This window comes from Callospermophilus lateralis, chromosome 3 (assembly GCF_048772815.1).
Source record: "Callospermophilus lateralis isolate mCalLat2 chromosome 3, mCalLat2.hap1, whole genome shotgun sequence".
NCBI classification, from domain to species: Eukaryota; Metazoa; Chordata; class Mammalia; order Rodentia; family Sciuridae; genus Callospermophilus; species Callospermophilus lateralis.
In genome coordinates this window covers 29,404,438-29,422,807 of record NC_135307.1, presented here as the reverse complement: position 1 = coordinate 29,422,807, position 18,370 = coordinate 29,404,438, and the positions used below count along the sequence as shown (strand labels likewise).

The 18,370-nt window shown below is 47.9% G+C and overlaps 1 protein-coding gene and 1 pseudogene across 3 annotated transcripts; one reads left to right on the top strand and one right to left on the bottom strand.

The window, feature by feature from the left end:
- Positions 1-1,981: 1,981 nt before the first annotated feature.
- Positions 1,982-17,709, bottom strand: Abcd4 (ATP binding cassette subfamily D member 4). Of its 3 annotated transcripts, XM_076849865.2 has the most exons (19): positions 17,585-17,709; positions 16,704-16,822; positions 16,426-16,553; positions 15,133-15,272; positions 13,981-14,097; positions 13,507-13,632; positions 12,715-12,765; positions 11,126-11,220; positions 10,730-10,851; positions 10,532-10,623; positions 10,273-10,362; positions 8,163-8,371; positions 7,904-7,995; positions 7,209-7,245; positions 6,791-6,840; positions 6,430-6,482; positions 6,060-6,136; positions 5,394-5,509; positions 1,982-5,227 (listed from the first exon to the last, which is right to left on the bottom strand). In XM_076849865.2, the coding sequence occupies exons 1-19, from the start codon at positions 17,620-17,622 to the stop codon at positions 5,159-5,161; spliced, it is 1,821 nt and encodes a 606-aa protein (XP_076705980.1). In that variant the 5' UTR covers positions 17,623-17,709; the 3' UTR covers positions 1,982-5,158. The 3 variants fall into 3 exon arrangements, with proteins under 3 accessions (XP_076705980.1, XP_076705981.1, XP_076705982.1); XM_076849866.2 differs by lacking the exon at positions 13,507-13,632; XM_076849867.2 differs by lacking the exons at positions 16,426-16,553; positions 16,704-16,822 and having other exon boundaries at positions 17,585-17,662.
- Positions 2,376-4,660, top strand: LOC143395079 (disks large-associated protein 5 pseudogene; annotated as a pseudogene).
- Positions 17,710-18,370: the final 661 nt, after the last annotated feature.

Genomic DNA, 18,370 nt, shown 5'->3' with positions numbered 1-18,370 from the left:
AGATGAAGCACTTTACTGCAAGCTGGTGCTAGTTTATATAGAAAGTGAGAGAGTCAGTTATCTTAAACTAGGAAGTTCCCAGGGCCAATCATAGTAAAGAAAGGTCAGATCATGCACGTCCACCCTGCATAAGATTCATGGGGGGCATGAGCTGTCCACAATCATGGAAGAAGGGAGGACCAATTAGAAGGTTTTCAAAACAACTTGTTATCCGCCCACTGGCAACTTGCCCTCCGCCATGTTGCATTAGGGGCTCCTTATCTGAAAGGCCTGGGGAGTTCTAGCCGCCCACTGGCAATTTGCCTGCCGCCATGTTTGAAAGGCCCGGGGAGTTCTCAGGGAGATTCCCAACAGGAACTATAGGTACAGACTATACTGAGAGTATTTTAAAATATTAGGAAAAGTTGGCCACAGTGGTACATGCCTGTAATTCCAGCAATTCAGGAGGCTGAGGAAGGAGGATTCCAAGTTTGAGGTTAGTTAGCAACTTACCGAAGCCCTAAGCAATTTAGCAATATCCTATCTCAAAATAAAAAATTAAAAAGGGCTGGGGATGTATCTTAGTGGTAAAGCACCCCTGGGTTCAATCCCCAGTACCAAAATAAATAGATAAATACTTAAAAATACATTAAGAAATGCTGGACAGAGTGGTATACATCATAATCACGATTACTTGGGAGGCTAAGACAGGAGGATAACAAGGGTTTTTTTTGTTTTGTTTTTTCTGCTTTTTGTACTAGAGATTGGGGTTCTTTATCATTGAGTTACATCCCCAGAACTTTTTATTGTTTATTTTGAGGCAGAGTCTTGCTAAGTTACTAAGGCTGGCCTCAACTTGAGATCTTCCCTCTATAGCACCTAGAGTTGCGGGGATTACAGAGATGTACCACCACGACTGGCTGAGGATTGCAAGTTTGAGGCCAGCCTGAACCATTTAGTGAGATCCTATCTCAAAATAAAAAATAAAGAGAGCCAGGTATTTAATTCAATAGTAGAGTACCCCTGGGTTCCACCCCAAATACAGAAAAAACAAAAAAACAAAAAAACAAAAAACCCACCTGGTAAGGAGAAGGACATTTATTTTCAGCTGGGTTAGGATAGCAAAGACAGAGGCTGGGGGTGTGCTCAGTGGTGGAGAGCGGGCCTCCCATGAGCGAGGGCCTGGGCTCCATCCCTAGCACCTACAGGCAGAAAGGCCCTAGAGATTAGTGGTTCCTGGACTTTACTACACTGCACTGGCCCACGGAAGTGTAGTAGAGACAAACAAGGCAAGGCACCGAAGATAGCAGGAAACAGTTTTATTTGGCTGCAGCCAGGTTTAGAGGGTACAGCCTTTGCTGTAGTCAATCAATCCCCTGAACCCCAAGTTCAGGTAGTTTTAGAGTTTTATACCCAGTGTGTAAGGGGAGGGGCTCAGAAGTTCACAGTCTGCAGAAGTTCACATAAAAGCAGCTTTTTCTTTCACTGTTCTGGGCAAGTTAACTCTTCAAGGATAACATCTAAGAAGGGGAGAGCTTCTTCTCCTCTTTTTTTCTTCCCCCTGCCAGCTGTTACCATGGAGCCCATTTGTAACTTAAAAATGTAAAAATCTCTGTGAAGCCCAGCTCAAGGCCAGAGGCCTTGTTTGCACATTTCTTCAAAGTACTATACCAGATACATTTGTGAAAAAGTAGTAAGGGGGTGCCCAGCACCTGGAGTGCTGGTATCTTCCTGGCCAGTGGCCAAGTAAACAGGGTGACATGAAAATAGGAAGTTTATCCACATTGGACTCTTTTGCAGAGACTCTTTTGCTGACAGTCCCAAAATCAGCCATGGTGAAGGGGACTTTTCTGTGGAGAAAGGGGGTGCCCATTTCAGAGGGAGGAAGTGAGAAGTGGAAAACCATGAGCAGCAGGTGCCAGGGCAGAGGGGAGAGCTCCCTCCTTCCAAGCTCTGAGTTAGACAGTCAATAAAGAAGATCATTTTATAATAGAGAGGAGAGTAAGAGCAAAAGCTGCAAAAACATTTATTAATGTTTATTTTTTCCTTTAAAAAAAAGATAAAAAGTCAGTTAATTAAAGTTAAAAATCTATCATTACAAAATTTAGTCAGGTGCACACCCTGACCCTTCATTTCTTATAGCATGCCCTTTTAAACCTTTCTTCAGAGATACAGCTTCTGGAGTTCCTCCTTTGGAAGTGACCGAGGTTGTCCAGACCCGGAGGACTCTTGTACTTTTAGTTTGGTTGACGTTTCCCACTAGAGAGTGCCTCAGGATGTCTTCATCCGTTTTGCCAGTCACCACAGAAAGGATTTAAGTACTGAAACGATGTAAACCAAGAGTTCACCAACCCTGACCAAATTTGAGGAGTCTAGGATTTAAGTACTGAACTAAATATGCTCATAGGAAATCTCCGTCTCAGAAAGAAAACAGACCTAAGGAATCCCAGCAAAATAGAAACTCCGGCTTGAAAGATGTCAATATTCCAACCTCGGAAGGTAGATGTCTTGTTGAATTAGATGAGACATTGCAAGAGCTTGTTTCAGAAAAGGCCAGTACCAAGCCAAAGTCAATGAAACTCCTCTAAGTGAAGAACGAAAACAAATGCTTCAAAAATAAAAGAAAGAAAAACAACTTCAAAAATTAAAAGAACAGAGGAAAACTAAATGAGGAATATTTAAAATGGGTCTTTGTAGACCCGAGGCATCTTGCTTTCTTTTATCAAACCAGAATGCTATGAAAACTGAGCCAAAAAAGACTATTCCATCTTCTTCATGGATTACAAAATCAAAGGCCAAAGACCAAATTGAACAAACTAAGATTGAGAATGGCATTGATGTTTGAGCAATCCAACCTGGTCAAAGACAGATTTCAGAAAAGAAAGTATTAGACGAAGAGAAAACAGTTGTGCAGCCTATTGTGCCCACATCAGTGAGAATGACCCGATCTGCTACTAATGATAATGAACCTGAAAGAAAGGCACCAAATAAAGGAAGACCTGTGAAAAAGATAGAAACAGAACCTGATAAGGTTGTTTCTTTCAAACTTGATAATGAAGAAAATACTTTTGATTCACAAATCAGTGCAACAAATGGAATGGATCCAGATGGAACCTTATCAAAAATGTAACTTACCTAAGATAAATCCTGCAAAAACCAAAGGGAAGAATTCCTTTGCACCTAATGAGTTTATGTTTCATCCACAGGATGGTTTGAAGACCTATCAAGTAACAGTCATGACTCCCACAAGTGCCAATGCTTTCTTGACACCCAGTTATACCTGGAATACTTTAAAACCAGAAGACTCAAGAAGCAACAAAAAGAAATCTTGACCCAAAAATGTAAAACTTACTCAACCAAGACTGTACAGCAAGATTCAAATAAATTACAGTGTCCTTTGGGTTCTCTAACAGTTTTGAATCAAGAACATAGCTTAAATCAAAATGAAACTACTACTAAAAATTCAAATGGCCTTTCAATAAAAGATGTCACATCATTTGAATTAAATGAAGATCTGATGTCTCAGCCAAAATATGATGTCCATATTTCAGAAACTGAGAAACTGACTTCACACTGCCTTGAGTGGGACAGAAAGCTTGAATTGGACATTCCAGATGATGCTGAAGATGTTCTTTGCACAGCAGTTGGTCAAACAAGACTCCTTATTAAGGAAAGAGTCAAACAGTGTGAAGGACTGGAGAATGACTGTGAACATAAGCAAGGTGAAGTGGAGACTACCTGGGCAGAGCTGGATGCATTTGGGGATATGGTTAGTTTTCAGATGGAAGATGTAAACCAAGGGTTCACCAATCTGACCAAGCTTGAGGAGTCTAGATGGCAAAACAATAGCACAAATAAAAAAGTGTTTCGGAAAAAAATCATCTCAAGCATGGCAAGTAAACCAAAATAAGATGATGGTGGAAGTACTGCAGCCGGAAATCCCCTTGCTGCCATAAATAATGCAAAGAGGCAAAATTAAGCAGGAAGAACACTCTGAGGCAACAGCCCAATATAACATCAAAGGAACTTGTCAAAATAGTGTTGATGCTGGTTTTTCAGAGTTGAGAGTCCTGTTAAATCATCTTCAGAACTTTCTTCTGAACGTCTTTCTCAAAGACACAGAACCCCTAAGTCCACTGGATACCATACCTGAGAGCAAGGCTGACGAAGATCTGCTAGGACAAATGACACCACCGGTGAATCCTGATCCTGGGAGCACCAAAGGTGAACGTGTTGATAAGAAAATTTTGTTTTCAAATATTTCTGAAAGCAGGAATAGCATAGTGGAAGACGCTCAGTGTCCTGGATTATAAGGTTTAATTGAAATAAACCATGATGAATACAGAACTAACAAAAAGGAAGAAATTTCAGATATTGCAGAAAGAATGGAACTAAATTCTTCAATTACCTCATAAGATGTTTTGATGAGAAGCCCTGAAAAAAATATACCATCACAAAATAACATCTCACAACAAGAAGAAACTAAGTCTTCTCCAATAGTACTATTTGGTAATAAAAGTGTCATTACTGAATGCCACCTTCTTGATTCGGCCTAAACTTTAGTAATCAAGTGGAGAGGAGAGAGACATCAAGAACATGCCAGACACATCTCCTTTGGAGATAATCTGATTACCTTTTCACCTCTAAGGCCCTCAGTGAAGAACAACCAGAAGAGTTTTGAATTTGAAAATAAATCCAAACATTTTCTTTATATTATCAGTGCTGTGAAATATTCTTAGACAATTGGAAGTTTACTTCTATTCAATCCACTTATATGTTGTCATATAATGTTTTAATATTCAGTGTTCTTCTAAGTGAATTTTGGATATACTATTTCTCAGGGGAAGTGAGGACATTTTATCTATTAACCACACAGAATGAAAGGTATGTTTTTGTCTTGTCAAAAAAACAAAAAACAAAAACCTTTCTTCAGCAAAGATGAAGTCATCTGTAAGTAGTCACATTTCCAGAGTACAGAGGCCCTGGCAGAGGCCACAGAAGCAGCCGTGAGTGGACCTCAGTGTTCCTTGCAGGGCCACCCTGGGCTGGGTCCACTGCTGCAAGAGCTCCTGCATAAGACATGGGAGGAGAACCTGGGGCTCCTTCTTGCCCCCTTGGTCTTCCTGGCTTCCTGGAGGCTGCTGGGCTCTCCTGCTGGTGGCCATCCACATCCCTGGCTTCACTCCTCTTTGGCTCTAGTCAGTTCCCATCTTCCTTCTCCACAGAGTTTCAGAACCCAGGAGTGAAACTAGGAGAAACCACCACACAGCAATCAGACTGGTCAGCCATCACAAAAGAAAGCAATCTATTCCCTATGCCACCTTGACTCTCCAAGGTGAGGAGCCCCTGGCCTTAGCCAGGCCTAGCTTCTGGGTTTTTCCTTCCCCTCAGTCTACCCTCGTGAACACTGGTACCTTCTCAAGGCTGGACCGATGTCCCACGCTGATAAATGTCATCCCCAGCTGCTGGCCAATTCTGTAGAGGTCACTCTCCACCTCCTCTGTCAGGGCACTAGTGGCTTCATCAAGCACTGAAGGCACACAGGACAGGACAGGACTTCGATCCTCTGCCTCCTCTAACCCACACTCACCCCCAGCTGGGCCCTAGGGGAGGCTGAAAACTGGTCTAGCTTACAGGAACCCCACCTCGAGGAGAAGATGAGCCAAGGGAGCCATGGGCTACATCTGAGAACAGAATCTCTCTTTCTTGTAGTAAGCACAGTGTTCCCTAAGACTGCCTAATCCAGGGACGCCCAGTTCCCTAAGGTTGTATCTTTGGAAAAGTCCACACCTGCCACAGGCACAGCTGCGGGGATGCCCACTCATTTGGTGGCAGAGCCAGAGAAACTATATCACAATCCCTCTCACGGCCGGTTTTTGGGATTCAACTGCTGCTAAAGCAGGAAGCTTAAAAGCAGGTATTGTAGCATCCCCAGGGCTGCCCTCAGGTGCCAGCTACTGCTCCTCTTGTGCAAGGGATAGAGAAATGCCCAGCTATGCCCAGGTATGCTGGGTGTACGTGAACACAAGCTGCTACCCTTGTGGGCACATAAGTCCCTGGCACAGCAGGGCAGGCCTCACCTGCATACTTTGGCTGCAGGTAGAAGAGCCGGGCAAAGGAAAGCCTTTGCATCTCCCCTGGGGACAGGACATCATACCTAGAAAAGAGAACAAGTGATAATGCTCAAGGAAGGAAGTGACAGCTTGGTTTTTGCCATGAATGGGTCTGGGCAAGAAGAGATTCTCTGTGCAGAGGTTGGCCCCAGACAGAGGTCCCACAGCCCTGCTGCCCATACCAGAGGCCCAAACTCTGTTCTCAAGGGCACAGCTTGTGCCTAATGGACCAAACATCTAGCCTTGGGGGTCAGGGGCTATCCCATCCCTTGGCAGTGCCCCCAGGAACTCACTGTCTTTATGAGGGATCTGGCCGAGTGCCCCACTCCATTCTTACCAGTTCCAATCCACCTGCTGGTCTAGACCCTCTGTTCTTGCCACCAAGCTGGACTGTAAGAGACCCAGAGGGCATAAAGTCCATGAAAGGGCCCATCCGTGCTCCTGTCAGTCTTAGTCCCCACCACATTAACACTTCTGCACACCACAGTACTGTATGGATGCTATCAACTACATTGTTTAGACTTGCTGGAGCATGGTGATGGTAAAAAGCAGAGGGACTTGGTCAGTCTATGGCCTATACCTGATCAATGGCTCCCACTGCCAATTTGTACTCCCACTCTCTGCCCCAGTCATCAGCCAGAGACTTGTGGTCAGTGCTCCCAGGGAGGCTCAGGTCCTCAGGCCCCTGCCCCACTTACCAGGCCTGCCAATTCCAAGAACCTCACAATCCTCTCATCGTCAGTGGAGCCTGCAAAACAGAGAAGGCTTCCTCAACATGTCAGCTCCTCTGGCTGGCCAGAATAGCTAGGGCACATTATGGGGTGGGGGGTACCCCAGAATGCTGGGCTGAGGCATAGCATTATCGCCCTTGATAAGGAAAGGGCCAGCTGAAACAATGACTTCCCTTCCTCCATGGTACCCCTCCTCAGGGCGGAGAAGAGAATGTAAGATGAGGGCAAAGTACAGACCCTCAAATAGTAAACAGGTGGAGGAGGGGACCCAACCTGAAACCAGCAGCCTGGCTGAAGCCTCTTCCAATGGGGGCAAGTGAAGTCACAGTCAGGCAGAGCAGGGGCAACTGAGATGGAAGTCATGACCTTAGTAGGTCCAGCTCACCTGAGTCTGGGTAGATTTCCTTCAGGGGATATATCACCTGAAAATAAAACCACACTGGCCTAGGAGGAGGGCTAATGAGACAGAGGTGCACACAACCCCCTCCCTCAGAAACCCCCAGGAACCACCCAGGAAGGCCAGGCTCCGCTCCACCTAAGCAGAGTTGGGACACTCTGGCCAGAGAGTCCTGTGGGAGACAGGGCACAGAGAGTGGGGTAGGGCCACTGCAACCTTCAAAAGTGATTGGGAGAGGAGTGGGCAAGAGTCTGAGTCTCCTGAGGGCTCAATAAACATGTTAACTGGCCAGCGCCCTCGAAGATCTCCCTGTACCCAGGAGTTGTTTTGAGTACATACAGTGAATCCACAGATGCTGAGTAGAACATTCTTAGAACCCAGTTCATGGGCATGCCACTTTTGTGTGTGTGTTGGGGAGGGTAGTACTAGGGATGTACCACTGAGCTACATCCCCAACCCATTTTAATTTTTTGAGACAGGATCTTGGTAAGTTGGCAAGGCTGGCCAGGAACTTGCCATCCTCCTGCCTCAGCCTCTGGAGTCACTGGGATTATAAGCATGGCCACTTTCCTACCCCACCTTCTGTCCAGTAACTCCCTAGGGCCTGAGATCTGTTGCCCTGCTAGAGGTCCCAGCTAAGCAGGTGGGGTGAGGAGAGAGAGCAGGCCTCTGATCAGGCTGACCTGCTCCCGAAGGGTCCCATCAGTGAAGAACGGCTTTTGTGGCAGGAACAGCACCCCATGGGGCCCAAAGTCGGTCAGCATCTGCACGGAGCCTGAAGAGCCCACAGAAGCCTCCATTTTGAGATCTCACAGAGAAGGTAACTGCCTCTCCTCTCTGACTCTCCCCCTCTTTCCCCAGGGAAGAAGGCTGGAGCCCACCACACTGCCCCCTCCCCCAGGGCCAAGGAGGGGTCAGAGGCAGGGAGGGCTGGGCTCTCACCCCGTGTGCTCGCCCAGAGGCCGCCCAGAACCCGCAGCAAGGAGGTCTTGCCCGTGCCCGTGTTGCCCGTGATGAGCAGGCTCTGCCCCTCGCAGATCTTCAGGTTCAGGTCCTTGACCAGGGGTATGTCAGAGGAGGGGGCAGAGATGGAGACCCGCTCAAGCAGAAAAGCTGTGTCTGCTGGCTCCGTGGCTGGCCGTCCCGAGGCTCTGGGTACAGAAGAGAGGGGTGGGAGGGTAGGCAGCGTGAGTACTGCGTGGGGAGGCGCTGCTTCTCCAGAGACAGCCTTCTGCATTTGGAGTTTTATGTTAACATCTCAACTCCCTGGACCTCAGAACATAACCTCTTATGAAGACAGGCTATTCACAGAGGTGATGGTGGAAGGCTGTTGGGGTGGACTGTAGGGGCAAGGACAAGAGAAAAGGCCACATGAGGACAAGCAAGAAGGTGACTGTCTGCAAGCCAAGAGCAGCCAAAAGAGAAACCATCTCTGCTAACACCTTGATCTTGTACTTCCCGGAACTGTGAGATAATTAATTTCTGATGTTGAAGTCAGTCTCAGTCTGTGGTATCGTATCATGGCAGCCTGAGTCCATTAATACAGGAGTGGATGCTGGGGGTACCTACTCAGAGACCCACTGAGCAAAGCCCCAGATGTGACTATGTTAATCAGTCTCAATGCCCATGAATCATAGATATTCTTCTCAATTGGAAGGCAAAGAAACCAGGTCAGGTGGCTGAAAAGCTTGTTCAGAGTTGCAGAGCTGACTCTGGCTAATTCTAATGTTGGTGAGTTTTCATGGTGTCATGGTGTGATCAGAAAACTGATAGTAACATGGGAGTAGTTAATACTCTGAAATAGAACTCTGGTTAAGCTCTGGAATTCCTAGCTCTTCGTGGATGCTTGTCTTCCCCACAGAACAGCAACCCATTTCCTACAGTTCCTGTGTCATCTCTCCAGCCTCCAGGCCCACAGTGACATGAAGCTCTCTCTCTTTCTCTCTCTGTGTGTGTCTGTGTGTGTGTGTGTGTGTGTGTTTGTGTGCCCTAGGGATTAAACTTGAGGGCACCTGACCACTGTAATACACCCCCTGACCTTTTTATTTTTTTATTTTGAGACACTAAGTTGCCCTGGCTTCAAATCTGCAATCTTCCTGCCTCGGGCTCCTGAGCTGGGATTAAAGGCATGAGCTACCATGCACCCAGCCTAAACAGGTCAACTGTTAAGACATTCATTCTTTTTTTTTTTTAATTTATTTATTGGCGGACACAACATCTTTGTTTGTATGTGGTGCTGAGGATCAAACCCGGGCCGCACGCATGCCAGGTGAGCGCGCTACCGCTTGAGCCACATCCCCAGCCCCAAGACATTCATTCTTAAGAAGTGAGAGCTGGGGGCTAGGGATGTGGCTCAAGCGGTAGTGCGCTCCCCTGGCATGGGTGCAGCCATATAAACAAAGATGTTGTCTCTGCTGAAAACTAAAATGTAAATAAAATATTTTAAAAAAAAAAGAAGAAGTGAGAGCTGAACACAGGACCTGTAATTCAGATTGTTACATTTTTGAAAGCTCACTAGGTGGCCAGAGTCCAAGCACTTTCTAAGTACTATAAACTCTAATCCTCACAACCAGACAGGAGGAAGGAAGGTTCCATAACTTCTCTATTTAGAGATGAAGAAACTGAGGCCCAGAACAGTTAAGTAATCTGCCCAAGAAAAGTAGAGATGAAGCAGATCCTGAAGGCAGGGCAAGGTAAGAAACATTCCTGATTTCCAAAGATAGGAGAATGAAGACATCTCTGGATCTGCACGAAGCACAGGGAACAAAGAAGACACACCCTGCAGAAAAGGGCAGGCTGGAGCTCAGCAGGAAGAAGGGGGGGGGGTGATACCATTCAGGTTTTTGTTTTTTTGTTAAGGGGCCCAGGCAGGTGTGAGCACTTTGCTTCCATCAGCTGGGGGATGACGTAAACCCAAACCGTGTGACAGCAATCACAACGTGCTTGGCACCAGATGGAGGTTGCTTCCACTCACCTCACGACTCAGCTGTTACTCAGCTGGGAGGGGTATGGTACCAGGGTGAACCAAAGCTGGGGATTCACGAGTACTCACTTGTCCAAGTCCCACTCAGTCTCATCCAGGACCTCACAGTCCTGCAACTTCAGGGCCATCTCTCTCAGAGCCTCCTGAAGCTCCCCGATCCTGAGCAAGAAGCGAGAACCTGAGGCAGGGTCTGGGGTGCCAGGTAAGGTTGACACTGACTCACACCCTCTAGTATATGGGGAGATTTTCTGTTCCCTTTCCCACTTAGTTGCTTCTTGCAACAGCACACACTCAGTTCAGAGTCCAGTGGAGTGGAACGCAGCCTCACCTGTGTGTGTAACCAGCCACGTCTGACAGCGTGGTGGAGAGGTCGATGAGTCGGGTGAAGCAGTTGATGAGGTACATGCACACAAAGGCATTCTGGACAGGATGGAGAGCAGTCAGTGCCGGCCTCAACTCCCAGACCCTGGGCACAGACCAGAGGATGGGGTGTGCAGCATGAGGGGTCACCAGGAGGGATTCTTACCTTGCTGACCAGGGTGCTCAGCTCTGTAGGGCTCAGGTCTTCATAGACCCCACTGAAAATGGGGATTGCGATGACAACATAACTCAGGATGCTGCCCAGATAGTCAAAGGTGTTGACACCAACTACAGGAGACAGAAAGTGGGAGACCCATGAGCTATTGAAGTGCTTTGAAGGGGACACAATCCTTGGGATGGGGAGCAGGAAGTCAAGCAGGACCACAATTCCCCTGGATTCTCATTCTCCTGAGGACACCCATGGCAGAGGCAGTGGCTCCCCTGAGTTAATTCCTTCATCAGAACACGTTTCTCAGGACAGGTAAACAAGCACGGAGGTACGGGAAGGGAAGTGGACCCTTCCCACTGTATGGTTCCCACCTCCAGGGAACCCTCTGCTTACTGTACAGCCAGAGCTCCTTGGACATCAGGTCCCTCTGGGTCTGAAGGAGTCTCTGCAGCCTGCGGTCTGTCCTCATGTGCTCCACATGCCCAGCTCTGATGAGAAAGGCTGGGATGTCCACAGGGCCTGCAGGGGCACCCCACCCCTCATCACGGCCTCCTTTAGGGACCAAGCCCATCCAAACAATCTTAGCTTCAGACCCTTTCTGTCACTAGCAACAATTCATTGCTTGTTCTGCCTCATGATATTGTTTGTGGAAAGAACACACACTCTAGACTTGGCCAGACCTGATTCAAATCCTGGCTCTAGCCAGTTTTTAGGCAGGTGACAGTGGCAGGTTATGTAAGCCTCTAGGACCTTATTTTTTTCTCATCTGTCAAATGGAGCTAATAATACCTACATAATAGGTTAGGCTGAGAATTACGTTTCTGGATACAAAGTACCAGACATGAGGGGCCCTCAACAAAAGCCGCTGTTATTAACCAAATAATAAATTGCAGCAGTCACTACTCGCCAGGCTCTGTGCTAGTCAGCCAGTGCAATGAAGAAGTGGACAAACAGTTCTTGACTTCCAGAGGTCCCAGTTCAGAGATCATGTGGACATACTGCATTGTTTCTGGAGTATGGAGTGTGAGCGTGTCTGTCCTCAGGGCTATGACAATAAACAGACCTGCCCACTAAGGAAGCCTGGGAAAGCGCCTTGGAGCTTACTTGGGGCTTCAAGGATAAATAGAAATTCTCCAGGCAGAAAAGATGGAGAAGAGGGGGGCACTTCAGATTTTGCATGGAGAGGCCACAGAGGAACAATACCTCCAAGAACTGTTTTCCCCAAAGCTGAGCAGAAGCTGCAGAATCTGAAAGCAAACTCGCCACCCATCCAACTCTCCCCACCCCACCACTAAATCTGGCTCAGATTCCTAATACTCTGGGTCTTCCCAAGTAGTGGTAGATGCAAAATACAGCAGAATCTGACAGAAGAACAAAGGACACAGGCCATTAGATCCACCCCAAGTACAGCTAATCCAAAGATTAGCAACTTCTTAACATAAACCTCTGGGCCCTGGACTATCAGTCCAAACACTGATAGTGGCCTAACACAAGGTAGAGCTCAGGGATTGCCCTGGTCCTGGAGGGAAGGGACATTTCACAACACTGCCATCAGGAGACCACATATTCTGGCGGTGTTTGTGGGGAGTAGGTCTCCTGAGAAGTCCCATGCTACAGAGAAAAAGAAACAGTCTTGGATGTCAGGTGCTAGGGAAAAAAGCTAATTCACAACAAGAAAACAGAGGTAGAAGCGATGCATCAGACATCAGCAAGATGGCAACACATCCCTTCATTTTATTCTGTGGCCATTTCAGGTCCCATGTTAGGCACTAAGACTAAAACTAGCTACTATAAGGAGACTCCAGCTTCAGAAGCAAATCCTAGGACCTAAGGGCAAGGCAGAGAAGGGCAGTGAGAGGGTCTCAGGCAAATGTGACAGTGTTCAGTATGAGCTCTGTGGGTGGGAGAGTTATCAATTTCAACTTTCCTTCTTGGGTACTACCTCTGCAAGGTGGTAGGGGAACTCTCTCTACCAGACTCACCTGTAGAAAGCAGCAGGCTCAGCGTTCACCCGAATCTGCATGTGCTTGAACCTAGGCAGACCAAAGGGAGATGTGTACTAACAATGGCGAGCTCTGGATAGAGAGGAAACCCCTCCCTAAGAGCTCTAGCTGCCTCAACCAACCCTTCCCTGGTCTGTCTTAGGGGTGGGAAATCCCAAGGCCTGTTGGGGTAGCAAAAGCCATGCAAAGACAGGGCCACCCTCAGCTTTCTACAGAGAGGACAGGACAGGTGCATTCCTGTTCACAATCCCTCCTCTCCATAGGCCCAGCCAGGAGGCCAAGAAAATCATAGAGTAAAGGCTGGATCAATTAGATGATAGCCCCAACAGACCTGAGTCATGTTGGTTAGACCAGAAGCACATGACAAAACCCAGGGAGAATAAGGACTTTGGCGGGCTGGGATATAGCTCAGTTGGTAGAGTGCTTTCCTCACATGCACAAGGCCCTGGGTTCAATCCCCAGTACCACAAAAAAAAAAAAAAAAAAAAAAAAAAAAAAAATGGGAGGCAAGCAAGGAATTTGGCAATGGACAACCAGACACTGTTCTCAATGCTTCTCATGTATAATCTCCTTATTCCTTAGTAGGCAAACATACATCCCATTCTAATCTGTAGAGATAAGAAAACTAAACATTTGAGATGTTGAAAGCCTTCACTTGAGATCACGCAGCTAGTAACTAGCACAGCTGGGATCTGAACTTCAGCAGTCTTTCCCCAGACCCTATCCCTTAACCATCATGCCCAGCCCAGAAACCTCAAGCAAAAGACACACCTAAAATCCCCTTCTAGCTTCTCCTGCTGCACCAGCTTGGCCACAATGGGCCCCATCAAAGTTTTGTTCACCATGGTTCCCAGGATGAAATATCCGAAGATGCTCACAGGCCCAAGCCACCCTGTGCTGAAAGTAGAGTGAGAGGGTGAGGGAGGGTGTGGGGCACCTCACGGCCCCACAGGCCTCAGCCTTGCTCCCTGCCCCTTCCTGGATAGTCCCTGTCCAGTCTCAACAGCTCTGTGGACCCTCTCCTCTTATGTGGGGACATCTGATACCTGGTGTGAGCTGTCAGAGTTTCAGGATCACTGTGACACTGAAATATCACATGGGGTCAAAGAGAACAGAGGCCAGGGCACAACCGCTAGGAAGACTTCTTTGGGTCAGGTGGGGGCAGGGAAGGCAAGACGTCTTGGACTCTGACCTGACCTCTGAGAGACAGACTCTGGGGAAACTCTGGAGGAGAAGGGGCTGTACCTCTGGAAGCACTGGTAAGTATAGTAGATGAGCGTGAACGGGGAGATGATCAGCTTGCTGACCATGCTGCTGAGCTGCCGGCAGAATCGCTCCACATCCTGGCTGATGCGCTGGTCCCTGCAGCCAATCACATCAGCTGGGTTCAAGGGCCAAGAAAGCAGGGCACTCTCATTTCTCCTGACTTTGCCTTTCAATGCCCTCAGCAACGACCCCAGGGAAACATACATCCAGACAAGGCTGGTTTCCTAGAGGGAACTAAACCCTTAGAACCTCCATACACGGTTCTAGGCAGCTGCTTCTTATGGTGCCTCAATTTATTCCCCAGAGAAGTAGAAATGAAAGGCCCAGCATGCAGGAGCCTCAGCCAGCTCTGTGCACAGCCAGAGGAAAACTTGAGAGTAGAAGAGCTCTTTCCAGACAATTAGGAAGGTCCCCTTATCTCATCCTCCCTAGTCTCTCTGCAGTTCTGAGCCTGTCCCAGTACAGCAGTTTGCCTAGGACAGGCTCTCCAGGGTGGAGTCATCAGGAAGGGGCTTCATAAGCAGCAAAGGCAGCACCTTCACTGTGAAGCACAGCTTGAGCTGAGGAAGGGCCTCCCAGGTAGCCAAGTGCTTGCAGGGGAGGGTGGTGGCGTGAGAGGGGAGTGATAAGGAGAAACCCCCCATAGATCTCTCTGCACTACCAAGGCTACTCTGACTTCTATTCCCAATGAGAGATGTGACCCTGGGCAAGTCACTTGCAATTCTTGGGACTCAGTTTCCTCACCTATAAAAAAAGAATAGAAGTTGGGAGGTGACAGAATGAGAAACTAAATACTACATCAGACCCAGACAGCAGTAACTTTTGGGGTTTTTTGTTATTTTGCTGCTAAAAATTCAAAACCTCTTTTTTGTTTGTTTGTTTTTTTAAGCAAGGATGTTTTCTTCACTTGCCTTATTTAGAAGCCCAGGATATGAAATGAACAAAAGGGAGCTGCTCATGCCTCTTTTTGGCTCCCTATTCTCAGCCCTGCAGCCTCTCCGGGGGTTCTCTGCAGAGCACCCTTCCCTACAGCTCTGGGAAGCAACATTGCCTGCTGTAGATGACCTCCATGAGGCCTGCAACCAGATGAACGGGCATGCAAAGGGAACAAGGACCGAGGGGGAAGCCTACGGGTTATCGATGTCATCCCGCAGCACGTTGAGGGTGTAGTATACGCGGGCCCGGAAGTAGAGGCGGTGTAGGTGCTCAGTGAGGTCCTTCCTCCAGCTCACATACAGCAGGTTGCAAGTGAACTGGTCAAAGCTCTTCAGCTGTGCAGTGGGGGAGACAGGAAGAAGGCATGCAAGACTCAGTTCAAAGCTCAGGGCTGGCAGGAGCCTTTGCTAACTAGGCCCAGCCCATTCTGATCATCAGCACTTTCCTCGTGTAAAGCTTCAAATCATGGGATTCACCCTTCCCTTCACTCATGTGTTTATTCCTTAACCGAATCTTGAAGAACTTACCAAAAGCAAGACCCTCAAGCCCCTTTCTACAATTTACTATCTTACACCGAAAGCATAACAGTTTCTGGAGCTTGGGAATCATATCATCATTTATGCTTTTACTCCTCTGTTCCCAAAGTGTGGAAGAGGGTTCTGGGTGCCCAGTGCTTTTCTAAATGAAGATCCATCAAACATGGCCAAAGCATGATGGGGGGGCGGTTTCCCTATAAAACAGCTGGTGCAGCTTGAGAGAACATTAGGTTGAGTCCTGGCAGATACCTGACTCATCATCTGCCACATGCAAAGCACTTCTGCTGTGCTAAGCACTAGGGAAAGAGGAATGAGCTCACAGCCATCCAGGGAGCAGACAATGTAAGGATGTGACAGCAGAAGTCAACTCAAGGAATTAGTTAAGTACAGGAAAAGGGCTGCATTTGATGGAGGAAACATGAAGGAGAAACTTGAGGAGGATTCAAAAGAGGGGACAATGGAGGTAACTTGAAAAAAATGAGCAGGCCATAGTCAAGTGAACGAGAGAGATGGGGAAAGAAGGCCATTCTGTAAGAAAGCAGCAGGTGCTAAAACTGGAGCTGTGACATATGCCAAGATGAATCACAGCCTCAGCTGCCAGAGGAAGAGCAGCAGCTCTAGCTATTGATCCTGGTTTTAAAGTGCTCTGGCTCCTGAAGCAAGAGTTCTGAGAACTTAAGGGACAATGACTATTTCCACTAAATGGTGAATTCATCCAGAACCTTGCAGCCTAGCCTTAGGAGTTTGAAACACCTGAGACATTAGTTCCAAAGGAAGCAACAGTAAGATCAATGCCCTGCAAAGAGTTCTAACTTTCAGGGAAACCTTCAGTTGTAACCTCCAGTTCCCAGAAAAAGGAAGAAACACATTGCACATTGATTCCTGTTTCCTGGAGTTGAAGTCCCACTGGTCAATCCACTCACACTAGCCTGGGTGAAAGGAAAACCCTTACTGTGGAGTTGAGAACGATGAGCACGAGAGCCAGAAATGTCAGCGCCTTAAACCCATCCAAGTCTTTGTTTCCCAGGACCCCAAAGTACTGACTGGGGATCAAGCCGACCTGGTAGATTACCAGTTGTTCTGCAAGGAGGAAGAGGAGTCAGAAATTAGTGATGAGGGAAAAGGAGGGAGGCTTCTTGAATCCTTGCTTCATAAACACCCCAGAGAGAAGGAAAGGGACCCCAAACCAGGGCTCTACCCACCTCTTCAAAGTCCAGGTTACTCACTCACCCATTAGGGCCACACACAAAAGAGTCAGGAACATCAAGACATTCTGTGACGACCAAGAAGGAAACAAAACCTTCTGTATCCTTAGGAACCGATGAAGAAAGTGCAGATCTAATTTGGGCCTGAAGAAAAGTCAAGAAGCAGAGAGAAGACCAGAAATTTGTAAGCCTTAGAAAGCAGTTATGAAAGCCAGGCGCACACACCTGTATCCCTGTGGCTTGGGAGGCTGAGGCAGTAGGATCAGAAGTTCCAGGTCAGCCTCAGCAACTTAGAGACCCTCAGTAACTTAGCAAGGTTGTGTCTCAAAAAATAAAAAGGGCTTGGGATGTGCTCAATCCTCAGAACCAACACAAACAAACAAGGGAGAGGAATAAAGCAGTTATGAAGATAATTACACACTGTTCTGTAGAAAATCCAGGCTATAAAGAAAAAAGTGATGGAATTAACTTTATTAGGACGAATATTTTTGTTCAGTGGAGTACCAGAGATCTTAGTTAAAAGAATTAGATTAGAAATTTGCAGATGGATTAAAAAGAAATTAAAATTTAAAGCGGTGCCAAGAACTGAGAAAGATCATCCACTCAAATCTGTGCACTGTGGCTCCCACGCATGCAGTCAGTTGCGAGGGACAGGATACCACAACCAGGGTGCAGCGGGCGGCAAAATGACCCCTGAGGACCGCAGCAAAGGGCAGCAGCCGATGCAAGGCAGCCTAGGATCCGGGCGGAAGGTGGGCGTCCTTTCAAGAGTTGCTCTTTACGCTCAGACGTCACTGGGGCAGGCTGGGGGCTCCAGGAGGACACGGCGCAGAGGCAGGAGCTGCTTCTCCGTCCTGGGAAGAGGCCCCGCGCTCACCGAGCCCTCCTCGCCAGCACTCTGCTCACCTGGCACCAGCTCCGGGCGCTGGCCCCCGGACCGCCATGGCCCGGGATCCGACAGACAGGGAACTCGGCCAGCCCAAGTAGAGCCCTGGGCAGAGTCCGCGGAGCTCGCGGCCAGTCCCGGGGAGGGGCGGGGCCCCAGCGACCACAGAGAGGGTGGTGGATAGAGAGGAAGGCGCCGTGCGACTCGGTCGCTCCCGGAAGTGGCCGACTTCTCTGAAAGTACCAACGAGTGCCCAGCGTCGATTTGGCTGGCCCATTAGCTAGAGCGTCCCCTTCTGGATCTGGGAGATTTCCTCTTTGACAGGAGGTCGCAGGGGATGTAATTATTTTATGACAACTATTTAGATTCTGACTAGATTTAAAAAAAAATTTTTTTTTTAGTTGTAGTTGGACACATTGCCTTTATTTTATTTATTTTTATGTGGTGCTGAGGATCGGAACCTAGCACCTCGCATGTTCTAGGGGAGGCTACCACTAAGCCACAACCCCAGAACCCCATAGTAGATGTTTCATACATTCTCCCAGGGAAGCCGGGGAGATCATTTTTAAAAAAACATGAATCAGAGCCGGGCCCACGCCTGTAATCCCAGCGACTCGTGAGGCTGAGGCAAGTTCCAGTTCCAGGCCAGCCTGGGCAATTTAGGGAGACCCTCAGCAACTTAGCAAGGCCCAGTATCAAAATACAAAATAAAGGGGCTGGGGATGTAGCTCAGTTGGTAGAGTGCTTGCCTTGCATGCACAAGGCCCTGTGTTCAATCCCCAGCACACACACACACACACACACAC

What these genes read in the sequence shown, in the direction of transcription:
- Abcd4 (XM_076849865.2), bottom strand. Translation starts at nt 17,622, where the DNA reads ATGGCGGTCCGGGGGCCAGCGCCCGGAGCTGGTGCCAG. An exon ending in CCTCTGGGCGAGCACACGGG is followed by an intron (nt 7,996 to 8,162) that starts GTGAGAGCCCAG and finishes TGGGCTCTTCAG; the next exon opens with GCTCCGTGCAGATGCTGACC. An exon ending in TCTTGGAATTGGCAGGCCTG is followed by an intron (nt 6,483 to 6,790) that starts GTAAGTGGGGCA and finishes GGTCTCTTACAG; the next exon opens with TCCAGCTTGGTGGCAAGAAC.